The 24,954-nt window shown below is 40.6% G+C and overlaps 1 protein-coding gene across 2 annotated transcripts in view; it reads left to right on the forward strand.

The window, feature by feature from the left end:
* Positions 1–8,050: 8,050 nt before the first annotated feature.
* The window catches only part of sema3h (sema domain, immunoglobulin domain (Ig), short basic domain, secreted, (semaphorin) 3H), a 43,738-nt gene continuing 26,834 nt past the window's right edge, over positions 8,051–24,954 (forward strand). For both annotated transcript variants that reach the window (XM_085918492.1, XM_085918499.1), the window contains exons 1-2: positions 8,051–8,552; positions 24,672–24,826. In XM_085918492.1, coding sequence (XP_085774618.1) covers positions 8,453–8,552; positions 24,672–24,826 — 255 coding nt within the window. In that variant the 5' untranslated portion in view covers positions 8,051–8,452. The remainder of the gene's footprint in view (positions 8,553–24,671; positions 24,827–24,954) is intronic.

The following is a 24,954-nucleotide window of genomic DNA, read 5'->3' on the forward strand; positions in this document are numbered from 1 at the left end:
TGATGGATGAGAAGTTTTATGAAGTGCCGAGTTTATTGTTAACGTTCCCCCTGGACTCTGATTGAATACTAACTAAAGATGTGAAAAGAGCCCCACCGGAGTGAACGTATTTCTTTTGGATCAATGGTGTAACAATTAACAAAACATTTACGGGTTACTTCAATCTGACCCCTGTTATTTCACCACAAGAGGACTTTTAAACACATTCTCTACTAACTATTCAATCTGTTTGAGTCCAAATCACATCTGATTGCCTGTCAGATCTTGGGAAGCACGTGAAGCTGAAAATATACCATAAACTAGATATTAGGTTCAAACGCATGTGAAAATACGTTTGAAAATGTTTGCCAGTCAGAGATGTTTGATAGTTTATCAGTTCCACACTTGTGTAACACTCACTGTACAGCTAACTACTGCAAGTACATGCATACACTGAGTGAACGCAAAGCAGCTAATGCCAAAATACAGTATGCTGTCTTGACTGAGCAAGAGAGTCTGACTCGACTGACTTAAAATTTAGTGGTCACGTCCTGGATTTTTTACTTGCTTGAAACATGATAGTGTAAAATGTAGTGGTCACATCCTTGATTTTTGACTTGCTTGTAACATGACAGTGAAGACCTACTACAATCAGGAACAACTGGGATTGCTTTCTTTCCTGAGGCTTAAGGGGAGATGGACCAGTAAGTAACGGGCTACACAGATTTCTGTGGAAGCACCCTTTCCTGGTGTAGCGCCATACATGCCTACGATTTCTGACATAATTTCCCCAGTTCTTTCTTAGCTGTCATGAGTCCTAATTAAGAATGAAATTGAATAAACACATGCTCATGTTAGCTTAGAATGTCACTAATACTGCACACTGCATTATTATCCGTCTCCACTTTGCTGCAGCAGTTTAATTTCTTTTTGCCCTCAGCCTCATACGTCGTATAACTTTACATCAAAACTCCCTGTAAGCCAAAATAATCATTTTTCAAGTAGAGAAAAATGAGATGTTTCTCATTCAGAGTCAACGCAGATGAGGATTTATGCAAACCTGGGTGAGATGATTGCTGCCTAAAGAGCATAATGCTACTACACCAAGCCCTCTTGGCAGCAGCAGCAGCCTCATACTCTTGACTGATGGCTGTGCTGCAGAGAGGGCTTGTGTGGGATGCAAAGGTAAGCCAGTTTGCTTCGGTGTGGGATGGGACACATAGCACATCCATCCATATTCACAAACTGCAGGGAGTGTGCACACCAGAGTGTGGTGTTATATTATTAGACACCACTTGCACAGGACAGCATGGACAATTTATTTGCTTTTTTTTTTTTTAATTATACAGTATTATTTGCTTGTGAGGCAATTATGGTTGAGCCCAATGAACTCCGCCTGGCAACAGCAAATTTAATCAGACTTGGATGAAGCTGAGAACTATACAGAGGACCCCCACTATACTCTGCTCAGTGCAGTAATATAGCCATGCATCCAGTTTTCTGCAGTGGTCCTTTTTCTCTCTACCCCCAATCTCTTCTTGAAACAGTAAGCAAACCAGTAAATGTCAAGTTTCAAATCTGAATGTGCTTAATGCCCCACCCTTTCCCACAGAAAAACACCACTGGGCCACTGCTGAATAATCAAGATCATTCATAAAGAGCCCTTGTAACCACACAGTATTCTATTCAGTCAAACACACTAAAAACCTGCAGAGTACATTGTGATGTCAGTAAAGCCTCCCCTTTACTCTTCTCAGTGTATTTATGGAAAATGACAGCAGGCTCTGTTAGAATGAAACCATAGACCGGAAGGAAGGAAGGAAGGAAGGAAGGAAGGAAGGAAGGAAGGAAGGAAGGAAGGAAGGAAGGTCGTCACTGCGTACTCCACCCAATGCGGTGGTCAGACACCGTGAAAGAGGCACAACAGAACCCCAGAGTGGAACATTTCGGCTGGGATTGAAGCTGAGAACATTAACGCAGGTTTTTTTTTTCTGTTCACAAATCACCTCGCCCTTTCTTCTAGCTACTTCTGGCCTCCCCTTGCTTCCCTTGCTTCCCTTGCTCCTCCTCCTCCTCCTCCTCCTCCTATTCCTTCTCTCCTCCTCCTCCTCCTCCTCCTCCTCCTCCTTCTCCTCCTCCAGCCCGCGAGGTGTGTGCTGCTCCACATGCTGGTGAACGCCGGTTTTATATACCGGGCTATTTTTAGCCAGGCTCGAGCCCAACTATTTTTTAACCAATATGCTTTCGTCGCCTACTTGAAATCTCCAATGAAACTGGACGCAGGGCACACAAACTGTCCAATGGGAGGAAGGAGATTTAGAAAGGAGCGGAGCTTGTACAAACTGCAGTAAGGATGGACGAGATCGTCGAGAGTAAGACGTCTTACTCTGCATCTATTGCTGAGTCTCTATTTGTAAAATTTTATTTGAATTATCTCTATCTGAAGCACTGACCTATCTACAACCTATATTCCAATATTTGTTCCATAAAAGTGTATTAATTAATTCACTTCATTTTGAAGGGTTTCTCTTCTCTTGCCTTTTCTCTCCCCACTGAAGGTCAAGGTACCATATTTTCAACATTTTAGAGCAGTGGCGGAGTTACATGGTGGCCACCACTGGTCACTTTCTTGCCAGCCTCTTGGCCAACACCATATCGAGAGGAGTTTGATACTTCTGAATTTCCTTCCATTTTGACATAGATGAGGCGTGCTAAGATCTCTTGATACTCCCCAACAAGCCATTTACATTAATTGCATATTAAGAGAATGAATTTATTATTGGTTTGTATGCAACAACTAAAATATGTATCTGTATTTGTAGATCTGTATTTATTAAGATATGCTTGATTCTTACAGTCAGTCACGCAACATACTTACCATACCATGGCAAGCAAAACAACATGGCAGAGAAGTCAGTGAATCGGTAAGATAGTGAATCACTAGGGGAACTCCAGTGGGAAAATTCCAGATAGACTCTTGTATTGTGCATATATTTCCGTGTACAGTATTAAAGTATGAGTTTTCATTGTGCAATAGCACTGTTCCTAATAGATGATCTCTGATTATGACTGCTCGGACCGTCCCCCTGTCATTCCTGAGGCGCCAGCCCCGTCATTCAACCACTTAACCGACATTTTCTGCTCAGGAATGTAAAGTACTTGTGTGAAACTTAAAACTCACGAGTAAAAATATGCTGCTCTATGATATTTTTTTAAAATAGGTGATGCAGTGGTAAAAGTGCTGCACTGGTAAAAAAACACTGCAGATAAAAATGATTCTGGCATAATCACCAATGCTGTAGAGGTGGCTGAACAGGCAACTGTGCCATACGCATTCCCCTAATATTGGGTGGTGGTCGGCTTCGTTTATTAAGCTCTATAGATGCTATACAACTCAACTGTTGACTCTGTTTTAAGTATACGCCGAATTATGAATTAAATTCGTCATAGTTGCCTTTAAATAGCCCTATGAATCCTTGTGACGTGGTACTGCATTTTAAAGTTTGTTTCCAGAGTAACAGAAAATACATGATTAAAAAAAACAACTAATAAGTAAAAACAATGAAGCAATATATTAGACCTTTACTTGACAGTTCGCTAGCGCTGGAGGTTGAATTTAAATCTTAGTTTAAATTATTCTGACATCTAGTGGTCGAAGTTATACATTACAGAAACGGTGCGTTAAAACCACACCCTCGATGACGTCGACAGATGCTGCACGTCTCGCCCGGCGGATAAGTCAGAATGTCCGACATGTTGTAGCAGTAAAGACTTCCACGTCAGTATTCTGCTTGGGGCTGCACAAATTGCCAAGCAGACAGTCATGAATAGATTGTGTGAAATTACCTTTATGGATAATGAATGAGAAAATATAACATTGGGAGACAGAGCGGCTGAAATTGTTAAAAGTGCTCTGTATTCCCATGCATACCTTTAAACAACAATAGAGAAGGTATCACTCGTGGGAGATACAGATTTGAAGAGACAGTGGAACGCCTATGGGGATCGGCAAAGTGGCGAAACAAGAAGCACTGTGGCACTGCACGTCACCATTTGGAGTCGTATTTGGCCGAATTCATGTGGCGGAAGCATGTTGCCTGTACTGATGTCTTTGAGTCACTTTTGGAAGCAATTGCGACGTTCTGGCCTCCGGAATTACAAATGTAATGTTATCGTTTCAATAAATAATTTACTTTAATTTTTGAGTCGTTTTTTTAAAGGTCCTCCCGATAATACGTAAGCACCGATTTGAATATAAATAAGTCACTTACGTGCTATCATTTATGAAGGTTATTATATCAACTTTTGTTATTTATGGTCACCCTCAGTAAAGCAATTTTAATGGCCCGTCTGAACCAGGGCAAAAACAAGTGTCCTCTTTGAGCATCGACCAGTTTGTCCATCCCAAGGGCATATTTTCCCCAGGGCGGCACAGCAAGGACAAACACTATGCTATTGATGGCCATATCATCGTGGGCTCCTGTCAGTGATCAGATTTCCACAAATTGATTGTATCACATGACCAACATGAGAATGTTGAAAAACGCCAAAGTCACACTGACTTGTACTGCTTGACAGGACGGTAATGGAAGCTGACCTGATGTATTGAAGGAGTGGACAGTTATATCGCCACAATCTCGCGAGCTTTCCAAAGTTTTATCTCCTCTCGGTTGAGTGAGCCCCAAGAAATGACACAAGGTGGCAGCACTATTACAACAGAAAGTCTTCTTGCTATTTTCAGTGAAGGAAACTGCGGCAGGTGCAAGTAGGGCACCTAGGTGGGAGCTTGTCTTCACTGCCATGGACGATCGTTACAAATAGTTTGTGCACTACGCTGCATCCACATCATTCTTCAAACTCATCAAATGTTGGCCCTCCATCAAGCAATATTTGCAGATACCATGCTTATTTATGATTGCACATTTGATGTGAACTGCAGTGAAACCTGTAAGGTTGAGCGTTGATTTGAGTTTCGAATTGGTAACACGGCCAAACGGTTGCCTCAATCTTTGTTATTTGTAATGCACTTAGTACGAAAGACGTCAATTTTAATCTTTGTGCAGTATACAATTATTTGGCATCGGGGGTGCTTGCCCACGAATCAACATCATAATTTCGACTCGCACACAGTGTCCGACAATGATTTGGCAGTTCGGTTCACGATTCAAGTTACATTCCTGCTTCTGTGGTCGTCATCACATTTTGACACTTTGACGTCATCTTTACCTCCTGTGGTGTTGACATAAAAAAAGTAAAGATAAAGTAAAGTTATTTATTAGAGTTAGTAGTTTAGATGAGCTGATTGAGCTTTTGTCGTCATGGATGATGGCAGACAAAGTTGCAACATTAGAGGCTTTCCCAGCCCAAAAATTACAAAAGTTTAAAGCAACAGTCCCCAATCACTGGACCATGGACTGGTACCAGTCTGTGGACTGAAAAGCCCGGCAAATAAATGAATGAGCTAATGAATGAATGAATAAATAAATAAAATAATTAATAAAAATAAACAAACAAATAAATAAATATTTGGTTGAACGTACAAATCCTTGCTTCAGATCTCTGGGATTAACACTGCAAAAAAAAAAAGTTGCTCTTCAAATGAAGTCATTGATTTGCAATTAAAACAATTTCCAAGCAGAATACTTTGCTCCACTTTATAATGAACAGAATGGAAATAAAAAAGCAACAACACAAAACAATCTCTCTATCCACTTGCCCGAGCCTTGCTAATCAATACGCTTGCATAATCAAAGTGGACACTTTGGTCTTGGTATCAGCCTAAGGAGGAGACGGACCTTATGCTTCTGAACAAACAGAACAACTGGCTGACAATGAGAGCTCATTAACCGCAGCGTTTACACCCAATCCACGCCACACGGGGAATGTGCACGACAACAAGTGTGCGTTAGTGTCGCTGTGCTTCGTGCAGAAAGGGAGCGGTGAGATGTGAAGTCCGTAATGATCTCCACAGCCAGAGCTCACACACCAATTGACTAATGGATGTCACTTGTCAGCGAGAAAATCAGAGGCTTTTTGTTCGAGTGGGAGGCAGGTTTTCTGTTGCAATTAAGAGGCCCTGTGGTCAGGTCACCAATTATCCCGTCATAATGACCTGATGGCTTAGCGGATGCTAGTTATAATATCTAAAACTCTCATCTCTTCATCTCCACACTCAGGTTTGTGAAGATCATGGCAATTGGGAAAATACCACTGTATTGTTGGAAAGAGCTACTGCATAAAAAGCACCAGTGATTCAGGTACTGTGTTTAAAAGTGGATTGTTTTTATTTCTCTGATGCTTGTTCCTGCAGGGTAACACACAGCTAGTCTCGCAGAATCATTGAATGTGAACTGCATTAATTAGGCCAATGTTTGTCAATCTTTATATGAGCAGAGGTCCCAGTTTTACATGAGAAAAAAAAGGGTAGTAGAAAATCAAACAAAAGTGCCATCAGAAGTAGGAATTGTGAACTCATGATGCTCTTCTCTCACTCAAATCAAATTTCAACTTTTTTTTCAACTCGATGACTGATGCTGTTGTATGAATGTTAACAGGTGGCTGCAAAGGTTTATGGTAGCTCCAGTCAAATTGAAGAACATTTTACTCACGTAACTGAACAAACACTATATTTGTAATTATGAAACAAATGAGTTTGAGTTAGGATACTTTACCACTAATGATTGAGGGATTTTTTTTTTCCTGCATTGGGATATAAAAACTTTTTTTTTTTTTTTAAACAATGACAGAAAATGTTGCTTCTCAAGTGTTTTAAAAAAAGTAATTCTGGTTCTATTCATTCATTCATTCATTCATTTGAAAATGCACGGAAAATCTATTAGAATGCGCGGAAAATTTATTAGAATTAGAATGCATCCCTTTCAAACCCAAAACCAAGTTTCCTCCATGCGTGGCCAGGTTTTTCAGCTGGCAAAGAGTCAAACTCGTGAACACAGAGGACAACAGAATGTTCTGTGCAGATGACTGTTCGCAAATTGAAGAACAGTTGGTGACCCATAGTAATATTTGTCCAAAGACAACAAACTGGGGGGGGGGGGGCAAAATAAAGCCCGCCACAGGCGCTCATCGCTGAGCATCAGGACCACCTGGGGGTTCAGTGTCTTGCTCAAGGACACTTTGACAGGGTCACAATGGTGGAAGATCGAACCTCCAACTTGTAGGTTGAAGGACGCCCATTCTACTCCCCCCCCCCCCCTAAAAAAAGACCTGCTGCATCACTTTATGTTGCCTGAATGAGCAAATCTACAGGAATGGGCACCTTAAATGCAGGGGTATGCGCACAATTTTTCATCAGTGCTAATGGGGGGCACATAGGACCACTTAAACAGCTGTATGAGAAAAATATTATTTTAGGGTTGCGGTTCTTTCTCTGATTATTTCTTTCTCAGCCACCCTTGTTTCTGAAAAGTCGAATTAGAGGTACAAGATGGGTCAGAGAAGCATCATTTTTTTTCACCCTGGTGTATACTGACTATTATTTGAACAAATATTGCGAAAGGCATTTTGTTATCCACTATAAAAAACAACTCATCTCATTCATGAGAGGCAGGATACAGTATATAGGTCAACTACATCACTACAAGGATATAATATGTGGCGGGCTGACTGTTTGTGTTGCTATGAACTTTTTTTTGTAAAGTCTGTTAGTATGTATATTACTTTAACTTTGATAAATGAATGAATGAATGAATGAATGACTGACTGAACACAGTCATTTTAGTCTTGAAATATGCAAGGGAGTAAGAGTAAAAAGCTAAATTGAGTGTCATTTTTCCAGGGAGCAGTGATGGGTGTTAGTGATTGTCATCATGAGAGTGCGGCTAGTGTGAGTGTGAGCGTGAGCGTGAGTGTGAGTGTGTGTGTGTGTGTGTGTGTGTGTGTGTGTGTGTGTGTGTGTGTGTGTGTGTGAGAGAGAGAGAGAGAGAGAGAGAGAGAGAGAAGCAGAGAGAGAGAGAAGCAGAGAGAGAGAGAAGCAGAGAGAGACGGGGGAAGAGAGAGAGCAAATGCAGAGCGCGAGCGCAAGAGTACAGTCAAATGCAGAGAGGAGCAGGAACAAGAGCAGAAGAGAGCTGTCAAGCTGCAAGGAAGCAACACTGAGACATATTCATTTAATTCCTCTTCTTCTTTCTCACCACGTCTCTGATACTCACCGACACACACACCCAACCCAAAGACACAAGCCCACAGTTGGTGATGCTACATTCTTACAAGGAGCGCTAAATTATTTTCAGGATTTGGACTCACGTCCTGCACACTGGGACATCTTTGTGACTTGGACTCACATTCCAATTGGAATTATTTTTCTATTTCTCTTAACTGTTTGTTTATTTATTTTAACAGTGCACCACTTTGGTGCCTCCACTGACACCAAGAGAGTTTGGGCTGTTGTGAACTGCCTGATTTGATCCGATCCGGAGCCAAGACTGTGACTTAGTGGGTGTTCTTGTGTGTGAGGATGTGTGGAGCGGCAACAGTGGTGCTTCTAGTCCACCTCGGAGCCACCTTAACCGGGGCCTGGAAAGCATCTCAGCCACGACTGCAGTTCACACACTCCGGTAAGAAGAAACATCCTTATGATGGGCTGTGTCTCACATTTCAGTCACTCCATCTCACCACATGCACAAACACTCTTTCCTATTTCTATACGGATTATTTAGTCTTTATTTAGTAATATGAGTTTGAGTTTTCAGACAAGTAAAAGCAGAGTGAAGCACCTGGTTCATTTCATGTCTACTGAGAGTTACATGACATTTGTGATAATGTCACGCAACAATCATAGATTGAAACATATATTAGAGCACTTCATTTCTTTACCCCAATCATAGCTCCTCAGAGGTTTTACTTATTTAAAAATTTCATGGGTGGACAGATCAGGGGTGGAATACTTACTAAATTGATTTAGCCCACAGACTGTAGACGGTTTGTATGAATTAATCTCTGCTGACACCTAAAAACACCCAACTCCCACCCCCAGTCGAGTTCTTGACAGCTACCTCCCGCCCACCTTCAGAATTCAGAGTCAAGGTTCTGTGACCATTTCAGACCGCTTGACCAAAACTAATGTGCTGATGGCAGAAATCCCAGAAGAACATCACAACCATATTCATTCTTTCTTGGCCCTGTGCTGATTCGACCTCCACTGTATAATGTGTGATGACTTTGCCACAGCAACTAAACCAGAGATGATCAATATGATAGCTGACTTGTAGTGAAGTAGTCCTTGTAACATGTGCACGGTTGCTGACCACACTCCAATCTCATGGGAGCAGCAACTGTTTGGGTTGGCCCTCACTTGAAACAAGTTTGAAGTGTGCCATTAATGACCTTATAATGATTCAGTCTGAGCAAAATAATGGTTTGTCACGGCGTCAGAGATAGTCTTCTCAAAACTGTTGATCAAATTCCAAATTATATATCAGAGGCACTTGAATTGAAGGATTTCACTGGAGATTGATTGTTGGAATTTTCATCACAGTGGCAGTTCAGAGGACTATATTGGGGATTCTCAAAATAGTCAAATTTTTATGTTTGAGGCAGAAATATTTATGAGATGTCACGATAAATTAATCTCCCATTAGGAAGAAAAAGCAAAGAGTTCAACAGTGATTTTCACAAAAAACGAGTGAGTACAAAGGTTTGATTGTAGTTTTAAGTTGTAATATCACCATTCACCACTAGATGGCAGACATAATTGTGCTTGAACCTAGAAATTCTAAGAAATTTAAAAAATGATTTGGTTTGCTGTTTTGTGTGAGAGAGTCCTTTGCACTGGAAAAAAAAAATCACAGTATGGATATTTTGTTATTTGCTTCAAACCCTTTATTATTGGGTTAGTATAATGGCTCTTTTATACATGCATTGATAAATGTGTCAAGAGACCTTTGCACATGAGCATGTATTTGTCCATATTTAAAATAGCATGTATGTCATACATGTGGTTAGGGAAGTGCGTTGTCCTATATGCCCCCCCCCCCCCCCCCAACAGCACGACTGAAAAACTGTGGCCCACTCCAGCATTTAAGTAGCCCATCCCTGACCTAGAAAATACAGGCAGATGAAGATGATCGTTGCGCTCTCCCAGGTGGGAATTAAGCTTTAATGACATCTCAACATGGGAACAGGCGCTTCACTATTCAGTAAGTGGGGTTGCATGGAGTGGATGGCATTTCTTGCTTTGCATGCATGATTGTACATATACGAAATACATATCCACAGAGACCAGCGTGTTCATCTTTGCAAAAATTAGAAGCAGAGAATTGATGTGTTGTGATTTGTATTGGTTTGGACTGTGTTTGTGCGTGGGTGGTTGTGGGTGTGGATGCGTTCTGTCGCTCTCTGTGGGAGATCTATGCTGTGGTCATTTCCTTTTCCATCACTACTTTTTCCTCATCATTTTCTTCTAGCAGATAGAATAATTTTTTTTGCCAGTCATTGTAATTAAAAGTACATTCAGGATGAAGCTTTTGTTTCAGACACAATATATATTTGGATTTGTGTTTCATTCTCATTAACAATCAAAGTTTATTTTTATGCTGCTTTTCATGCAAAATGCAATTCAGAGTGCTTTACGTGAATTCAAATCAGCCCCTCCCACCACTTGTCCACAAGAACACACACCCACACACACCCTCTCTCACCCGCGATTGTGTGTGATGTGAGTCACCCCGCTCACTCTTTGTTTGATCTTCTGCCCTCTGGGAAGAGGTACAGATGCCTGCGCTCCCGTACCACCAGACTCGCCAACAGCTTCATACTCCAAGCTGTCAGGATCCTGAATTCTCTCCCCCCTCCACCCTCGGCTGCTTAACATCCTGTTCTTTTGCGCTATATTCTGGCTGTCTGCTGTATGCACCCTTGCTCCATTTTGCTCCTCTTATTTATCTATTTATTTGTTTATTGTTTATTTATTTGGGTTATTTGCATATTACTTATTCATCGCTCTTGTCTATTTGTTTTTACTCTTTGTGCTATTTGCTTGTATGTGTTGTGTAATGTGTCTAGTCACCGTGGGACGGTGGGAAAGGTAATTTCGATCTCTTTGTGTGTCTTAACATGTGAAGAAATTGACAATAAAGCTGACTTTGACTTTGATACTGGTTAAAAATGATCCTGTAATGTCATAAAAAAAAAAAAAAACAATGATGGTCACGGATTATTCAGGTGATGGAGGAAACACCATCTCAAGGAGCTATCTGCTCCAGAATATGACCATAGGCTGCATCACTGTCACCATTGTGTTTCACACAACCAGTAATGCTCTCTTTGGAATTGTGCATATCAATGTGGCTGACCTGCTGACTTGTTGGTGGCAATGTGTCATCCTTCTTTAGCCAACAAACTTGTTGAGGCTGAAATTTACAGCTCCCTCCTCCCCATGTTAATATAATTACTGCATCGACAAAATTCCACACAATTGGCGAGACACAATCAGCGGATTAGTCAGTTTTGTGCCCATCAATGGTAGCTGTTCTTTTGAGGGTGCAGATTTCCTTAATTTAATTTGGTTCTGCTCGAGCTCTGTGGTCCTCTAATGCCCAAGAGAAATGTAGGATTAAGATTAAGGTGGAGATCAGAGTGAATGATCATCTTAAATAGTATTGTTTGAAAGCATAAATGAAATGATGTGTGTCATTATAGTAATGCAAAATAGAGCGAAACAGCACATTTTTTTTTTTTTAAATGAAGGCCCAGCTTGAACTGCGGCCAGGCATAAAAGCAGATTTTTCCACCAGAACAGAAATTCTTTAGCTAAATTTCTGGCTAATTTTCTGATCTTCCACTTTCCCCAAACGAGATCGCTGAGATGCATTTGAATTTAACAAACTTGGGTTGCACCTGTTGAATATCTATTGAATATATTTGGGCATTCAGATATCCGACTGAAAATTCTGGCTAATTTTCTGATCTTCCACTTTCCCCAAACGAGATCGCTGAAATGCGTTTGAATTTAACAAACTTGGGTTGCACCTGTTGAATATCTATTGAATATATTTGGGCATTCAGATATCCGACTGAAAATTCTAAATCAAAAAATCAAATAATAATCGAGTACTCGGATTAAATAAGGACAAACATAGTTTTTTAATGATTTCATTTTATTTAACATGATTTCAAAATGCGTGTTGTGGGGATGTTGGTGGCAACAGTTTGTGATGGCAATTTAAATTTAAACTGGGCTCCAACTCCTAGTCGGGAAGAAGAGTCAAGTCAGCCGCCAGGCCACCCTGCACTGCCACGAAAAACTTCAAAAGCATACCAAGGCACTGATGTCTGTGCATTACTGTAATTGGGAAGATTTTGTTTTGAAGTTGGCTTTTTCACCACGCCGGCTGTGTTTTACCGTCATGCATAACATTGCTACGGTTGGCTTGAATGCCTTCATGAGCTCACGCACTAAATAAACCAATACTCAAAGCAGAAATATACGGCTTCAAATTTTGGTTTTTCACTTCTAATTTCTACATACTTCAACCGATTCAACCCGTTCCAACTTTCAACTGTTCATCTTTTGCCTACCTTTTCCACACCTTGCCACCTAACAAAAATTTCACATTTTTCAAATTTGAAATTCAACCAAATTCTGCAAAATTTCGTTTTTCTACTCTAATTTCTACATACAACACAAAGTGCCCCAAATAGCTACATTTTTGCTAACTTTTGCAATTTTTGTCCGATTCAACCTGTTTCAACATTTAACTCCGAAAGTGAAACTTTTGAAGCCGTATATTTTGTTTCGTTCCAAATTTCAAAACATTTTGGCGCATTTTAAAAAAAAATTCCCATTCATTCTCAATGGGGATTTAACATTTGCTCTAACTTCTACATTTTTTAATATTTTTTAGCATGCTGTTAATGGTTACTGGAAAATGTTCTGGTGTTAGGAGGCTATCTTTAGCCTAAAGGACACGATTAAGTAAAAATTAAGCCTCACATTGCTGCTAATTCCCTTAAGTATCAATTTACCACAATTTGCTCCCTCCCCGTATTAGTAATCTTGAGTTGGATCTTTTTCCTCATCTGCTGTTGAGGCCATTCCTTTCTATCAGTCCAGTTTCACCTCTTTTTTTCAGAAGATGTACACTTAAAAATAATAATACAAATAATAAGTTGTTGATTCCATAACATCAACATTGAACAAGGAATCCTTGTCTTTGGAGGTTGAATTTGGATTGACACATCTCTAGGAACACTTATCTAGACATGAAATTATTTCAGATTCCTTCTGACAAGCATTATTGTCATTCTGATTGCTCGAGTGAATGCAGTTCACAAAGCACGCTTGAGTGGCGAGCCAGGTGCAAGTCACAAATGAACTGGACGTAGAACAACTTGAGGTTTATGTCATTAGAGTTCTGTGCAGGGTAAAAGCTCCAAACTCAAGAAGGTGTACTTTGGCCATGATCGTTCAAAAGAATAAATAAAGGTAAATTGAAAGAGAGGAGTCTTTGAAAAGCCAAGGTCCCGCCAAGGTCCCAATCTGTGTTCTGTTTGTGGGACAGCCTGTTCCACTCAACACATGCAAATCAGCTACAGTAAGTATTTTTGCCAAAAGACATCAGATTTTCGTTCACTTCAAATATTTGCTAAAATCCAGTCAAGCCTCACAGTACTACCCGTAAATACCAATCTGACATTCCTATTGCAACGTAAATGAGAAGCAGCCTCAAGAATACTTGATGATTGAAAGATTTGCCAAGGACACAAAAGTTTGGATGTTGGCCTTCCCTTTCCTGTTTAAAAAGAGATCATCTTATCAGGAAGTTGTCGTACTGCATACGGGGATTTTTCATCACAAATATTTTGCTCTGGCTTCTTAAGCAGCCATTTATCATAAACTTGAAAATGAACCAAGTCACAGTAAATATCCTGAGTAGCTTTACTGGACAGTTTGGCAATTTCCATGGATCTCTCAACTTTGCTTTGAGGCTGAGCCAACAAGTAAATCATTATCATTATCTTTTTTATTTATTTAAAAGAGCACATTAGCTACACATAGAGACAAGGCACCCCATGCCCCACTCAATGCACAATTTTCTTAGGTATATATATTCAAATCAAATTTTCCTCTCCAGTTAAAAGAAACATATAGTTACAGTGTCTGTCACGCCTTCAGGCTGTAAAGTAACGGGCGGCAGTCTTCAGCAATATGATTATGGACATTTGTGTCAAACCAAATCTGAAGAAAGTCATTTTGGGAAAAGACACAAACATGCCTACCCCCTGAAAAAAAAAGCCAAATATTCTGAGTTTGTTTTAAGTAATGAAACATGTTTCACGTGAGTGCACCAAGGAACATTGAAAAGTAAACCAGAAACAGCCATGCTTGTTTGGCTTACTAGTTTTCCTATCATGAAAACATTAATTGTTAATTCAAAACACCTTCTCATTTTGAATCAGTCTCTAGAAAACTGTTTTAGTGAGTAGACACCTACCACACCAGCCGTCATTTTCAACAAATGTGAAAGTGAGGCAATTAATGTTTTCCAATAATAACAATAGGCTACTAGACCTAAAATTTGATGTTTATGCCATGCTTCACAGAGAGCCAAACTGCACAGTCCGATGATGATGATGATGATGGTGATGATGATGAATAATCACACGAGCTGAGGTCAAAGTTTAAGCCGTGTACAAGGGCCTGGTCTGTTGGTGACACAGTCCAGACATGCCGTCTGTGGGTTTGGTCTGGTGTTGACTTCAGTGTGTGCGCTAGTATCAATGTTGGGAGCTCACGTGGGACATTAATAAGTCAGAAATACAATAGTTGTGGGTTGTGTTGGACTCATTCCAGCAAATGACGGAGAAGAATGATATATATATGAAATACTGTTTTGTCAAATTTGGCCAAATCTTTGATTTTTTTTTTTTTTTTGCATCCCTGTGCCCAGGAAGTGACAGAGGCCTTTTTGTTGTCATTGTTTTAATATTCAGTCAGAGGGTGAAACAGTACTACAAATTGCATCGTACGTATCTGTCATTACAGACATTGGAGGCATCGCACAAACACAGAAACGATCAAGCTTTGTTAATATTAATCTCATGTAAGGCAGCAATGATCAAAACTAATTGGACACTTCAAACGGTATTGTGACCTTTTCCAAAATGGAACACCGGGAGGCTAGCACTACTCTAGGATCAACAATGCTAATTTGAATGAACACTTTCATAGATAGCCACTTCTAGTGCAGTTCTTAATGTGGTAGTTAGGATTCAGACATCATTTACAGAGAAATTACATCCTATAGATGGAAAAGGACAAAAAACATGCATCTTGTGTTGAAAAGAAAGCCTTGGAAACAATCTAGACATACAGTCATGTTTTAATTGCTTGGTTTTTTGAAAGGGCCTTACGGCTCTGGAGACGTTCCCAGGCTTCTTCTGCGAGGTTCCTGTTGTAATTGCACTAGTAATTGGCAAAGTGATAACCCCATTTCCACAGGAAACATGCCCCGGTTTCCTCCAAATCCCCCCGCTACCATTACCCCTCCAGTAGTGGCGCAGCCAGCAAATTCCACCTCCGGGGAATAATGCACCAGACACAAGTTCTTCGGACCGGTCCATAGACCAGCAGGCGGACGAAGATACACACAGAGACAAAACACACACACATGTTGTTAGGGTAATTTCTCAGATAAGTGATAGTGCTAATAAGTGTCTACCCAGATGTCGAAATAGTAAATGTTAAACAAGTTTTTTCTGAGACACGCTTCAATGATAACATAATGGAAAAACATGGCTTTGCCCATGACCTTGAATCCCATCAAGCACCTCGAACAGAGACCAGACCCCGTCTCATCTTCCCATAAGAAACATGATCTTAGATCAGCATAGCACCAACTGCCAAAATACTTGTCTATACCTCGTATTTGTACAGGATAATTATGGGTAGATCTGCAGATGTGTTGTCATGCCTGTGGATGTAGAAATTCTTAACCCGGAGCTAGGAAAATATTCCTTTTAAGAAATAATCATGTACATGTGTACATGACCTCAGAATGAGGCTCCATAAAAGTTCTGTTGGGTATACTGTATCGCAGAATACTGGACCTGCATGTCACAGTCAAACCTTTACCAATTCCATCATGATGGAATGTGCTAACTTGTGTTACGCTGTTCAATTGGAAAAGTGTGCAAAGTTTTCTCCCTCTAAATGTATCACTCTTGGTCAAATCAAAAGAAAAACAAATCCAGTACTGCTAGTCTGCTACCCAAATTAGGAAACGTCCCACTTGTTCTTGACTGTGTCGATGAAGTCGTCAGCGCCGCTCTGATGCATTCAAGACATGCCAGCATGGAAAAGGTAGTGTTGACACTCGCCATATGCTTCATAGCTTCTGAGCTGAGTTTTTCCGCCTCATTGCTTCATCGTTGCCGTCACCGTGACATCCCTTCGCTTCAACTGGCGGCATCTGCATGTGACAGTCACGGTTCACTTCCAAACCTGGTAAATATTTGTGTCAGAGAAACCAATACAGATTTTTAAAAATAAATTGGCACAGGTGTCTATTGCAAATACACATTAGGCTTAGCAGATAATTGAAAGAAAGACCACAGGACAAGTGCAGATGGTTTCTTAAGGTACACAGCATGTGCTGACATCTTTAATGTCATGCCTGCTTGTTATGGACAATAATTTGCTGTATAAACACAGGCCTCGTTAGTCGCTTCCCACAGATTTTACAAATAACTTCCCCATTTACTGTTGCTATGGTTGCTTAAATTATGTTTATCCTTATTTAGCCCGAGCATGGATTTTTTTGTCTAATTGTTCAAGCAGTGTTGCCATTAACACTCTTGTTTAAGTCACATTAATGCTGAAACACCGTTACGGTAAACAATAAATCTGATGACAAATGAGAAAAGTGCCACATTGTTCACCCATTAACTGTCACTTAAGTGTAAAAATATGTTAGTAGTGAATACAGAAATAGTGCAAGAGTGCGTATGACTGACTTTCTGGCCCTGCCTGTCACCCGGTGTCATTCTCACAGTGTCGAGCGTTCATTGAAACCATTGTGTCATGTCCAATGTTGGCGTGTGAAAATGTGTTCTTTTTCCTAACATCTATGATGTGACAAGAAGGGAGATAAACATAAACACAAAAGTGTCATTTGAGGCCACATGGCTCAAATGCAAATGTGTTTGTTTACAAGGCTCACTGATGAAATTGCAATAAAACCTAGAGCCATAATCTAAATTGCAGGACAACAATGTGGCTTGCGAAAGACAATATAAATAAAGCATTGCGAAGTAACTTAGACGCCCTGACCAGCAAATCATTGTTATCAGGCGTAAGAGAAAGGCAATGTTTTCTTTCAACTAAAATCAATGCCATTAAAATGAAAAACACCATGTCACAATTAATGATTTAAATCACATTAATTTTGATGGGACAACTACTCCCCTTCACACACCAAAAAAACGGGCACAGTGATAATGCTGATTCTGAATCCACTGAGTGATGTCAGTGCAAAATTGATTTTTTATTAAACACAATAGGTATAAATAATTATTCAATCTTTAAAATACTTTTCGACTCTTTTTGACACCTCTTCTACTTGTGTGTGCGCATGTGTGTTTGTGTGTGTGTGTGTGTGTGCGCGCGCGCGCGCGTGCAGGAATGCTCTTAGCTGTATCACACGCCACACATTTACTAATCACATTGAGGCCCATCTGAGTTCCCATGACCAGTAGTCTTTAATCTAATGTCCAGCATGTATAAAACTGTTGACCCCTAATGTGAAATGAACACTCATAAACATCGAGTGGACACTCACTGAGGCGTATACCGTATGGACATGAACAAGATATAAATATAAATATATAAAGTGGCCATTCATGCATTTCCCACTCTGCATGTCTGCCTTTGTGTGCTTGCATGTCCTAATAGGCGATGGCCTTTAGGATTATGTCTTGGTGTGTCCGTTCCTTTATGTGCAAACTTTGATTCAGAGTGACAGGGGTCAGAGGGCAATTGGCTCAGAGCAAAGGTCATGACCCTCATTGACCCTGCTGTCAACTTGAAGCTGATAAGAAAGGCCGGACTCAGTGGGCATACTTGTGTGGAAGTTTGCCACACTGCTCTTTATCCTTGTGGACATTATATATTATTCTTTAGGATTCTGACACCTGACTGAGGCCTTTCCGTGTTTGGCTACCATGGCTGTGTAGGTTGTTTACGCCACAATTCAAAATATCCAAGGCCGAATTCCACTCAAAGAATAGTATGACAATAACCTGGGAAAGAAGAGCTATATCCACCGAGATTTAATTTCTCCAATAATCATTATTGTGCTTATAACCAGATTAACACAAAACGACATGTTCAGAACAATCAAATAAATTGTCCCATTCCATTTAATACTATAGCTATCGATGAATTGGTCATTAATTTCCTCATCCCTTTAATCAGCGATATTTAGTCAAATTTTCAGAAGGTGTCATTTTTTCCATCCCTTGTGGTTGGAGAGGGAGCGATATGGAGGGTCAGCAAGGCCAAGATCCACCCTTCGACCAACCACTCACACCCGCTCGCAAATTATGCCGGCATGGCTGCTGTTGCCACGGCAACATTCCCAGGAGTAAGGGTGGGGCTGATGGAGCTGCTGGTTTCACGACTGAGTCAGTAGCGTGTGCAACCGTGCGCATGTGTTTGTGTATTTGCAGGGTAGAGGAAAGAATGTCTTCATTCTGAATAAGCCATTCATGACGGTGAGTTCAAGATGGGAGGCATTTGACTGGGCTAAATTGTCGACAAGAATCTGTTTGTTTAGGATAAAGAGGGCTAGATGGATTGCAACCAGTCTGACAGATTTGGTTTGTGTGACACTCAAAGATCTTCAAGTATTAATTAATTGGTAATGAGCCTCCGACATTAATAGGATATTTGAAATCAGAAGTAATCTGACTTGCATTTCTTAATAGTTATATCTTGTCCTCCTACTCATTAGAAGCATCCATCCATCCATCCATCCATCCATCCATCCATCCATTTTCTGAACCGCTTAGTCCCCACGGGGGTCGCGGGCGTGCTGGAGCCTATCCCAGCGGTCATCGGGCAGTAGGCGGGGGACACCCTGAACTGGTTGCCAACCAATCGCAGGGCACACAGAGACGAACAACCATTCGCACTCGCACTCACACCTAGGGACAATTTGGAGTGCTCAATTGGCCTATCAAGCATGTTTTTGGGATGTGGGAGGAAACCCACGCGGACACGGGGAGAACATGCAAACTCCACAGAGGGAGGGCCGGAGGTGGAATCGAACCCGCACCCTCCTAACTGTGAGGCGGACGTGCTACCCACTGCTCCACCGAGCAAAGAATTATTAAAAATTAGAAGCAAAGAGTGACAAATGCTGCAAAACTACTTCCTGTTTGGCTGCTTGGTAACCAGAATTAAATTTTGGCAAATTTAGACTTAGACTCAACTTTATTCATCCTGTGGGATTGTTCCCTGAGGAAATTCTGGTTCCAGCAGCTCACACAGAAATGGCACAAAAAAGAACATTACACATGAGTAACAAAGGAGGAGCGTAATAAATAAAGCACATCGCAATAGTAATAAATAAAGTGGTGAGTAAAAAATAACAATAACAGCCAAAACCAAGGAAATTGTGTGAGCGCAGCATGAATAGAGAAACCATCCATCCATTTTCTGAACCGCTTGGTCCCGAACGGGGGTCGCGGGCATGCTGGAGCCTATCCCAGCCGTCATCGGACAGTAGGCGGGGGACACCCTGAACCGGTTGCCAGCCAATCGCAGGGCACACAGAGACAAACAACCATTTGCACTCGCACTCACACCTAGGGACAATTTGGCGTGCTCAATCGAACCGTTTATGAAAATGATGACGGCACACGGTATTATTGAGTTCATTTTTTGCAATCCTACTCATTGACAGCATTTTTAGGATTCTGATGGTGTGAGTGGGATTTGGTTCGGTTTGGCCCCCACGATCCTATTGGGATGTTGTTGATGTTCCCACTGCAGAGGTGGTTTCGGGTTCAATTAAACTGAGCTTTTATACTGAACAAAGCAAGGTCGAGCTGCTCTTGTGGCATGCGCACTGCAATTCAGATGACTTGCTGGATGCTTGCGTATGCACATCCAGTGCGGTTGGTTCCCCTGTGAAGAGACTGGCTTTCATAAGACATATATGACTTCAACTGGAAATGTAAAACTGTACTTTGGATATGTATGCTTGTTATAATAAACAAAAATGAAGTACACTGCAACTGACAAACCCACTAAAAGCACCACCAAACCTTTACAAAATAGACATTTGATGTTTTTGTCATGAAGTCCTCAAATTTATTAGGCTGGTTCAAGTTTAGGTGTGAAACAGGTTGACTCCAGCTCAGTGGCCTAGTAGTAGAGTGTCCTCCCTGAGACTGGAAGGTTGTGGGTTCAAACCTTAGATCACCAAATGATTCCCGAGCACGGCACCGCTACTGCTCACTGCTCCCCTCTCCCCCAGGGGATGGATCAAAATCACATGGGGATGGGTCCAATGCAGAGGACAAATTTCACCACACCCAGATGTGTGTGTAATGATCATTGGGACTTTAAGTTTTGACTCACTGACATGACCAAATAGTCCCCCTCTGTTTATTTGCTGCAATTATAAAACGCCTCTCATTGAGTAGGCCCGCTTGAGCATATTCAATTTGGGTGAGAATCAAATCCCATGACAAGGGTACTGTATACCTTGTGAGTGTTTCCAAGGCGGTCATGTTTTCATCGCAATTTGTGGGATTACGCATATGCCACTAAAATATTTTCCAAGTAACACTGTGGGGCAGTGCGGAATACACCATTAGAAATATTGCCATATTGGGTGTGGATCTTTTGGTTAATATTGCGACAAACATTTTCTTTTTCTCTCTCTCTCGCTCTCTCTGTGAATATTTTGTTTTCAAAATAATCCTTATTACTGATAGGCATGTAAATAGACATTGTCATCCATCTTTGTCCAAGTATTATTTGGGTAACCTTGAATGTTTGTCATTTCCATGATTCTATATCCGAACGAAACAAGAATCTCGATCCCATTATTCAGGTTATTTATTCCCCCACTGTTTTTAACGACTCAGAAAACAGCATGAAACTGAGCTATTTACCACTCTGACTATTTACAGAAATACCTGGTGAGTTTCCCCATTGAGCTGAAGCAAACCGTCACCTATCTTGTTTTTCTTTAGATTTTTTTTTTATCCAACATCTTTTCTTCCTGTTGTTTTTGCTGATTATTACATCTCAACAGCTCCATCACAATAGATAGTTCTCCCCAGCAACATTCTCATGCTGGGACAATAGTGACCGTTTAAAAATAATGTGGAAATAGCTCAGATTTTTTTTTTCACCTCTGCCAAGCAGAAGTGAGTGGTAGTGTTTAGATTGTTTGTTAATATGCTGTTCAGCTTTTTGCAGCTTTTCTCTTTTGTTGAACGGGTATTAGTGTGAAAGCATATAGCACGCTCCTGAGTACACTTGCATTGCATTTTTACAAATGGCTTTCCACATTTCTCCGTAGTATTAATATACCAATTCCCTCTCATAATAATGTACATTCCCACTCTTTCTATCTTTTTCAATTTGGTATTGTGATGTTCTTCACTCACCCTGGCTTCCTTGTCTTCCCTCATCCATCAACCATCCAATCATTATTTATCATCCTATTAGCCTTGTTTATCATCTCCCCCTATCCTCTTCAATACACCTATCCATGCATCGCTTTGTGCTCTCTCATTACTCTGTGTCTTTTTATTACTCAGCGTTGGTCTTTGGCTTGAGCCATGTGGTGTGGCTTCCCCCTCAATACCCCTCCATGCTGACATGCTGATCATGCCCCTCACTACCATCTCCTTCACAATCACCTCCTCTCATCTCTCATTCCCATCCACCCAGCTCACCGCCATCCATCACTATTTCATTATCTCTTCCATCAGGATTGCTTTCTCTCCGCAGTTGCTCTTTCCCTCAACTGTCCATCACCATGTCATCTTTTGGCATTCTCATCTCGTAACGGTCTTACAACTATCAGACCGGTTTCATCTGGCTGTCACTTTTCACCATGTCAGATTGTCCACTTTTTTTTTTACCTCTCCGCTGTGCCTCTGCCTCCCCTTTTTTCCCCATCGACCTATGAACGCTTGAATTTCACTCACATTTGCAAAAATGACAAAAAGGGAAGCACACTTTTTTTCCAACTAATATAATAGAATCATTAAGCACAATAGCCCTTTCAAAGCTTGGTTCAATCACATAAGGGCCAACAGAAAAATAGAGGACTCCTGTAGGTTCTGATTATTGCTTCTGCGAGTGACAAAATTACTGCACAGCTAGGAAAAGTAAACAAACCACACCGGCTCCCAGCATGTAGCTGCTTAATTGGACTGCATTGCAGAAGTTTGTCATTCCGCCAGGTGAGACACTGCCACTCATTTGGCAAGAAACCAGACAAAAACAGCAATTAACGATTCACTAAGTTTCATGTTTATGTTTTGAAAACAGGAACAGTTGTGTAAATTAATAGTTGGGACAATGCATAAATAATAAATGTGAACAATATAAACATAAATATGTGGACTTGGATGTTTTTTATTTTCTTTTTCTAAGCCACCCCCCCCCCCCCCACCCCCCACTACACACACGCACACACTTGGCTCTTACCTATAACAATTAGACTACCGTATTTTCTAGACCATAAGCAGAAATCAGTGGTCGTTTTTGCACAAGCTTTGAACTCTTACCAGTGCGTTTTATCTATGGATTTCTCATGATTTTTACGATATTCTATGATTTGTGTATAATCCCTTATATATGAAAATTAAACATTCAAATACCTGCGGGTTATAGTCCAGTGCGGCTTATATATGAACAAATCATAATTTCCCCCTAATTTTAGCTGGTGCGGTTTATAGTTCAGAAATTATGGTGGACTAATCGACATAGAATCTGTTACATTTTAACAATTTGGGAGTTAGAAAAGGTCAATAATTTTCTATTTTCCCAAATTTGTCACAAATTCCATGCACATGTACATATGTTGGGATCTTGTCCTACCATTTTGGACAAATCCGAATGAGAACATTTGAAACTTATTTGCAGCCCAAACGTCTGTCTCTCTTTTTGTTTTCCTTGAGGCATTTTGAAATAAATCTTTAATCCTTCTCATTGCTGGTTGTCTGCCATTAGGGGGTCAATCTACAAACAGGTACGGCTTGTCTGTGTGTGTGTGTGGGGGGGCTTTAAGTTTTGTCCTCATTTATACGCAATCATAGGAAACGAGGATTTTTGGCGACACTCGTTGAGACATTGAAATGGATAATGACTGAATTAAGGGAACCTTTGTAAAACGTGCATGATGTTCCAGCCGAAGGTTCTTGAGCACATAGTGAACAAGAATAATTTAAACTACCTGTCACTACATTGTAAAAGCAGTTGAATCAAAAGTAACCATCAACCTAATTATGATCCCCAAATGAATAACTCATAAAACAACCACAGAAATTGGGATTTTTTGCAGTTCTTTCATTCCTTACTTAAAATTCTGCTTAGCAGCACATTTCCACCAAGTATGCCAGTTCACTTCAACTTGCCATGATGCATTTTGGATCTGTAACACTTCATCTGGATTCTGGAGGGGTCAGCTGTAGTGTTGCTGTATCGACTACAGCAATGGTGTCAAACTCAAGACCCAGGAGCCAGATTCTGCCCACCACATGTGGTCCACATGGGATTATGCAGTGATATAGGTTCACAGTCAGAACTGCTCTCTACTAATTACCACAAAAAATTACCACATAAAATTCGTATGACACCTCGTGATTTACAGTTAATGGTCTGACCATTGTGGTGCGACACAGTGTGGTTTGCCAATCCAATATCACTTTTGTAGTTGATTGGCCACAGTCTACACTAGAGCCACAGTTAAATTACTGTACCACCCGAGATATTTCACAACCACTTTCAATGGTTGAAAAAGAAAACACAAAAACAATTTCATACAAACTGAACTTAACTGAGTTTTACTGCAGTCTTGTGCAAATTAAAAAAAGACCTCCACTTGACTTTACTTGAAGAAACCTTTTCCAGGTATTACTCAAAGTATAAAGTATCTAAACTGACTGTTAAAAAGAACCATGTGTGTAATTGCATAAGAATTGTCTGCCTTTTGCTGTTATGTGGCATTTGGAGTCTATACAAAGGGTTATTGCTCTTAGTTTAACAATTTAGTGCAAATTTGAGTCCATAAAAAATATACTTGGTAGCTGAAATATGAAATGTTAACACAAGACAGATGGATGGGCATTGCCTGCACTTGCTCGGTTAGCCGCTGATCACCAGCGCAGTTCTCATAGTTGACATGTCAGATGACAGCTGCGTGAAGATACACAACGTTGTACTTTAGCCATTTGTTTGTTATTCAGTATAGTTTGCTTGTGTCTCAATCTTTTTTTAGCCTTAACATTTGAATGTGTAATTTATTATGTACTGTAATTCCACGAATAAGGTCAAGACTTAGTGTTTCAATGAGAATGTGTGAATGTCTGAATTAGCAGTTATTTATGTTCTGCCTAAAACGAATCTTACTGACTCAACAATACCAACAAAATATCTGCAGTTGCCTTCGTTGTAATAATTCTGGCTAATGCCTATTCCTAAATAGAACTGATCCAGAATGGGCGCTTGCTGACGCTGCCCTTGGATGCCGGAGATCTGCACTCCCTGTTGCCCGATGAAGATGGGATGCACCTTTATGTGGCTATGAAAGATAACCTGTTGTCGACCAACATGGATGACATTACACAGAATCCCCGCAAGGTAGGTGTTTGTATTGCAAAGAATGATGAGGCACACACCAACATCAAAGCAGATTTAGACTTTTGGGCAACATTTTGGTTTACAGCCCACATGTGCTTGGGCGTGACTGGCACATCTTCATTCTTGTG

Source organism: Syngnathus leptorhynchus, chromosome 1, assembly GCF_054491065.1.
Source record: "Syngnathus leptorhynchus isolate UIUO chromosome 1, UIUO_Slep, whole genome shotgun sequence".
NCBI lineage: Eukaryota > Metazoa > Chordata > Actinopteri > Syngnathiformes > Syngnathidae > Syngnathus > Syngnathus leptorhynchus.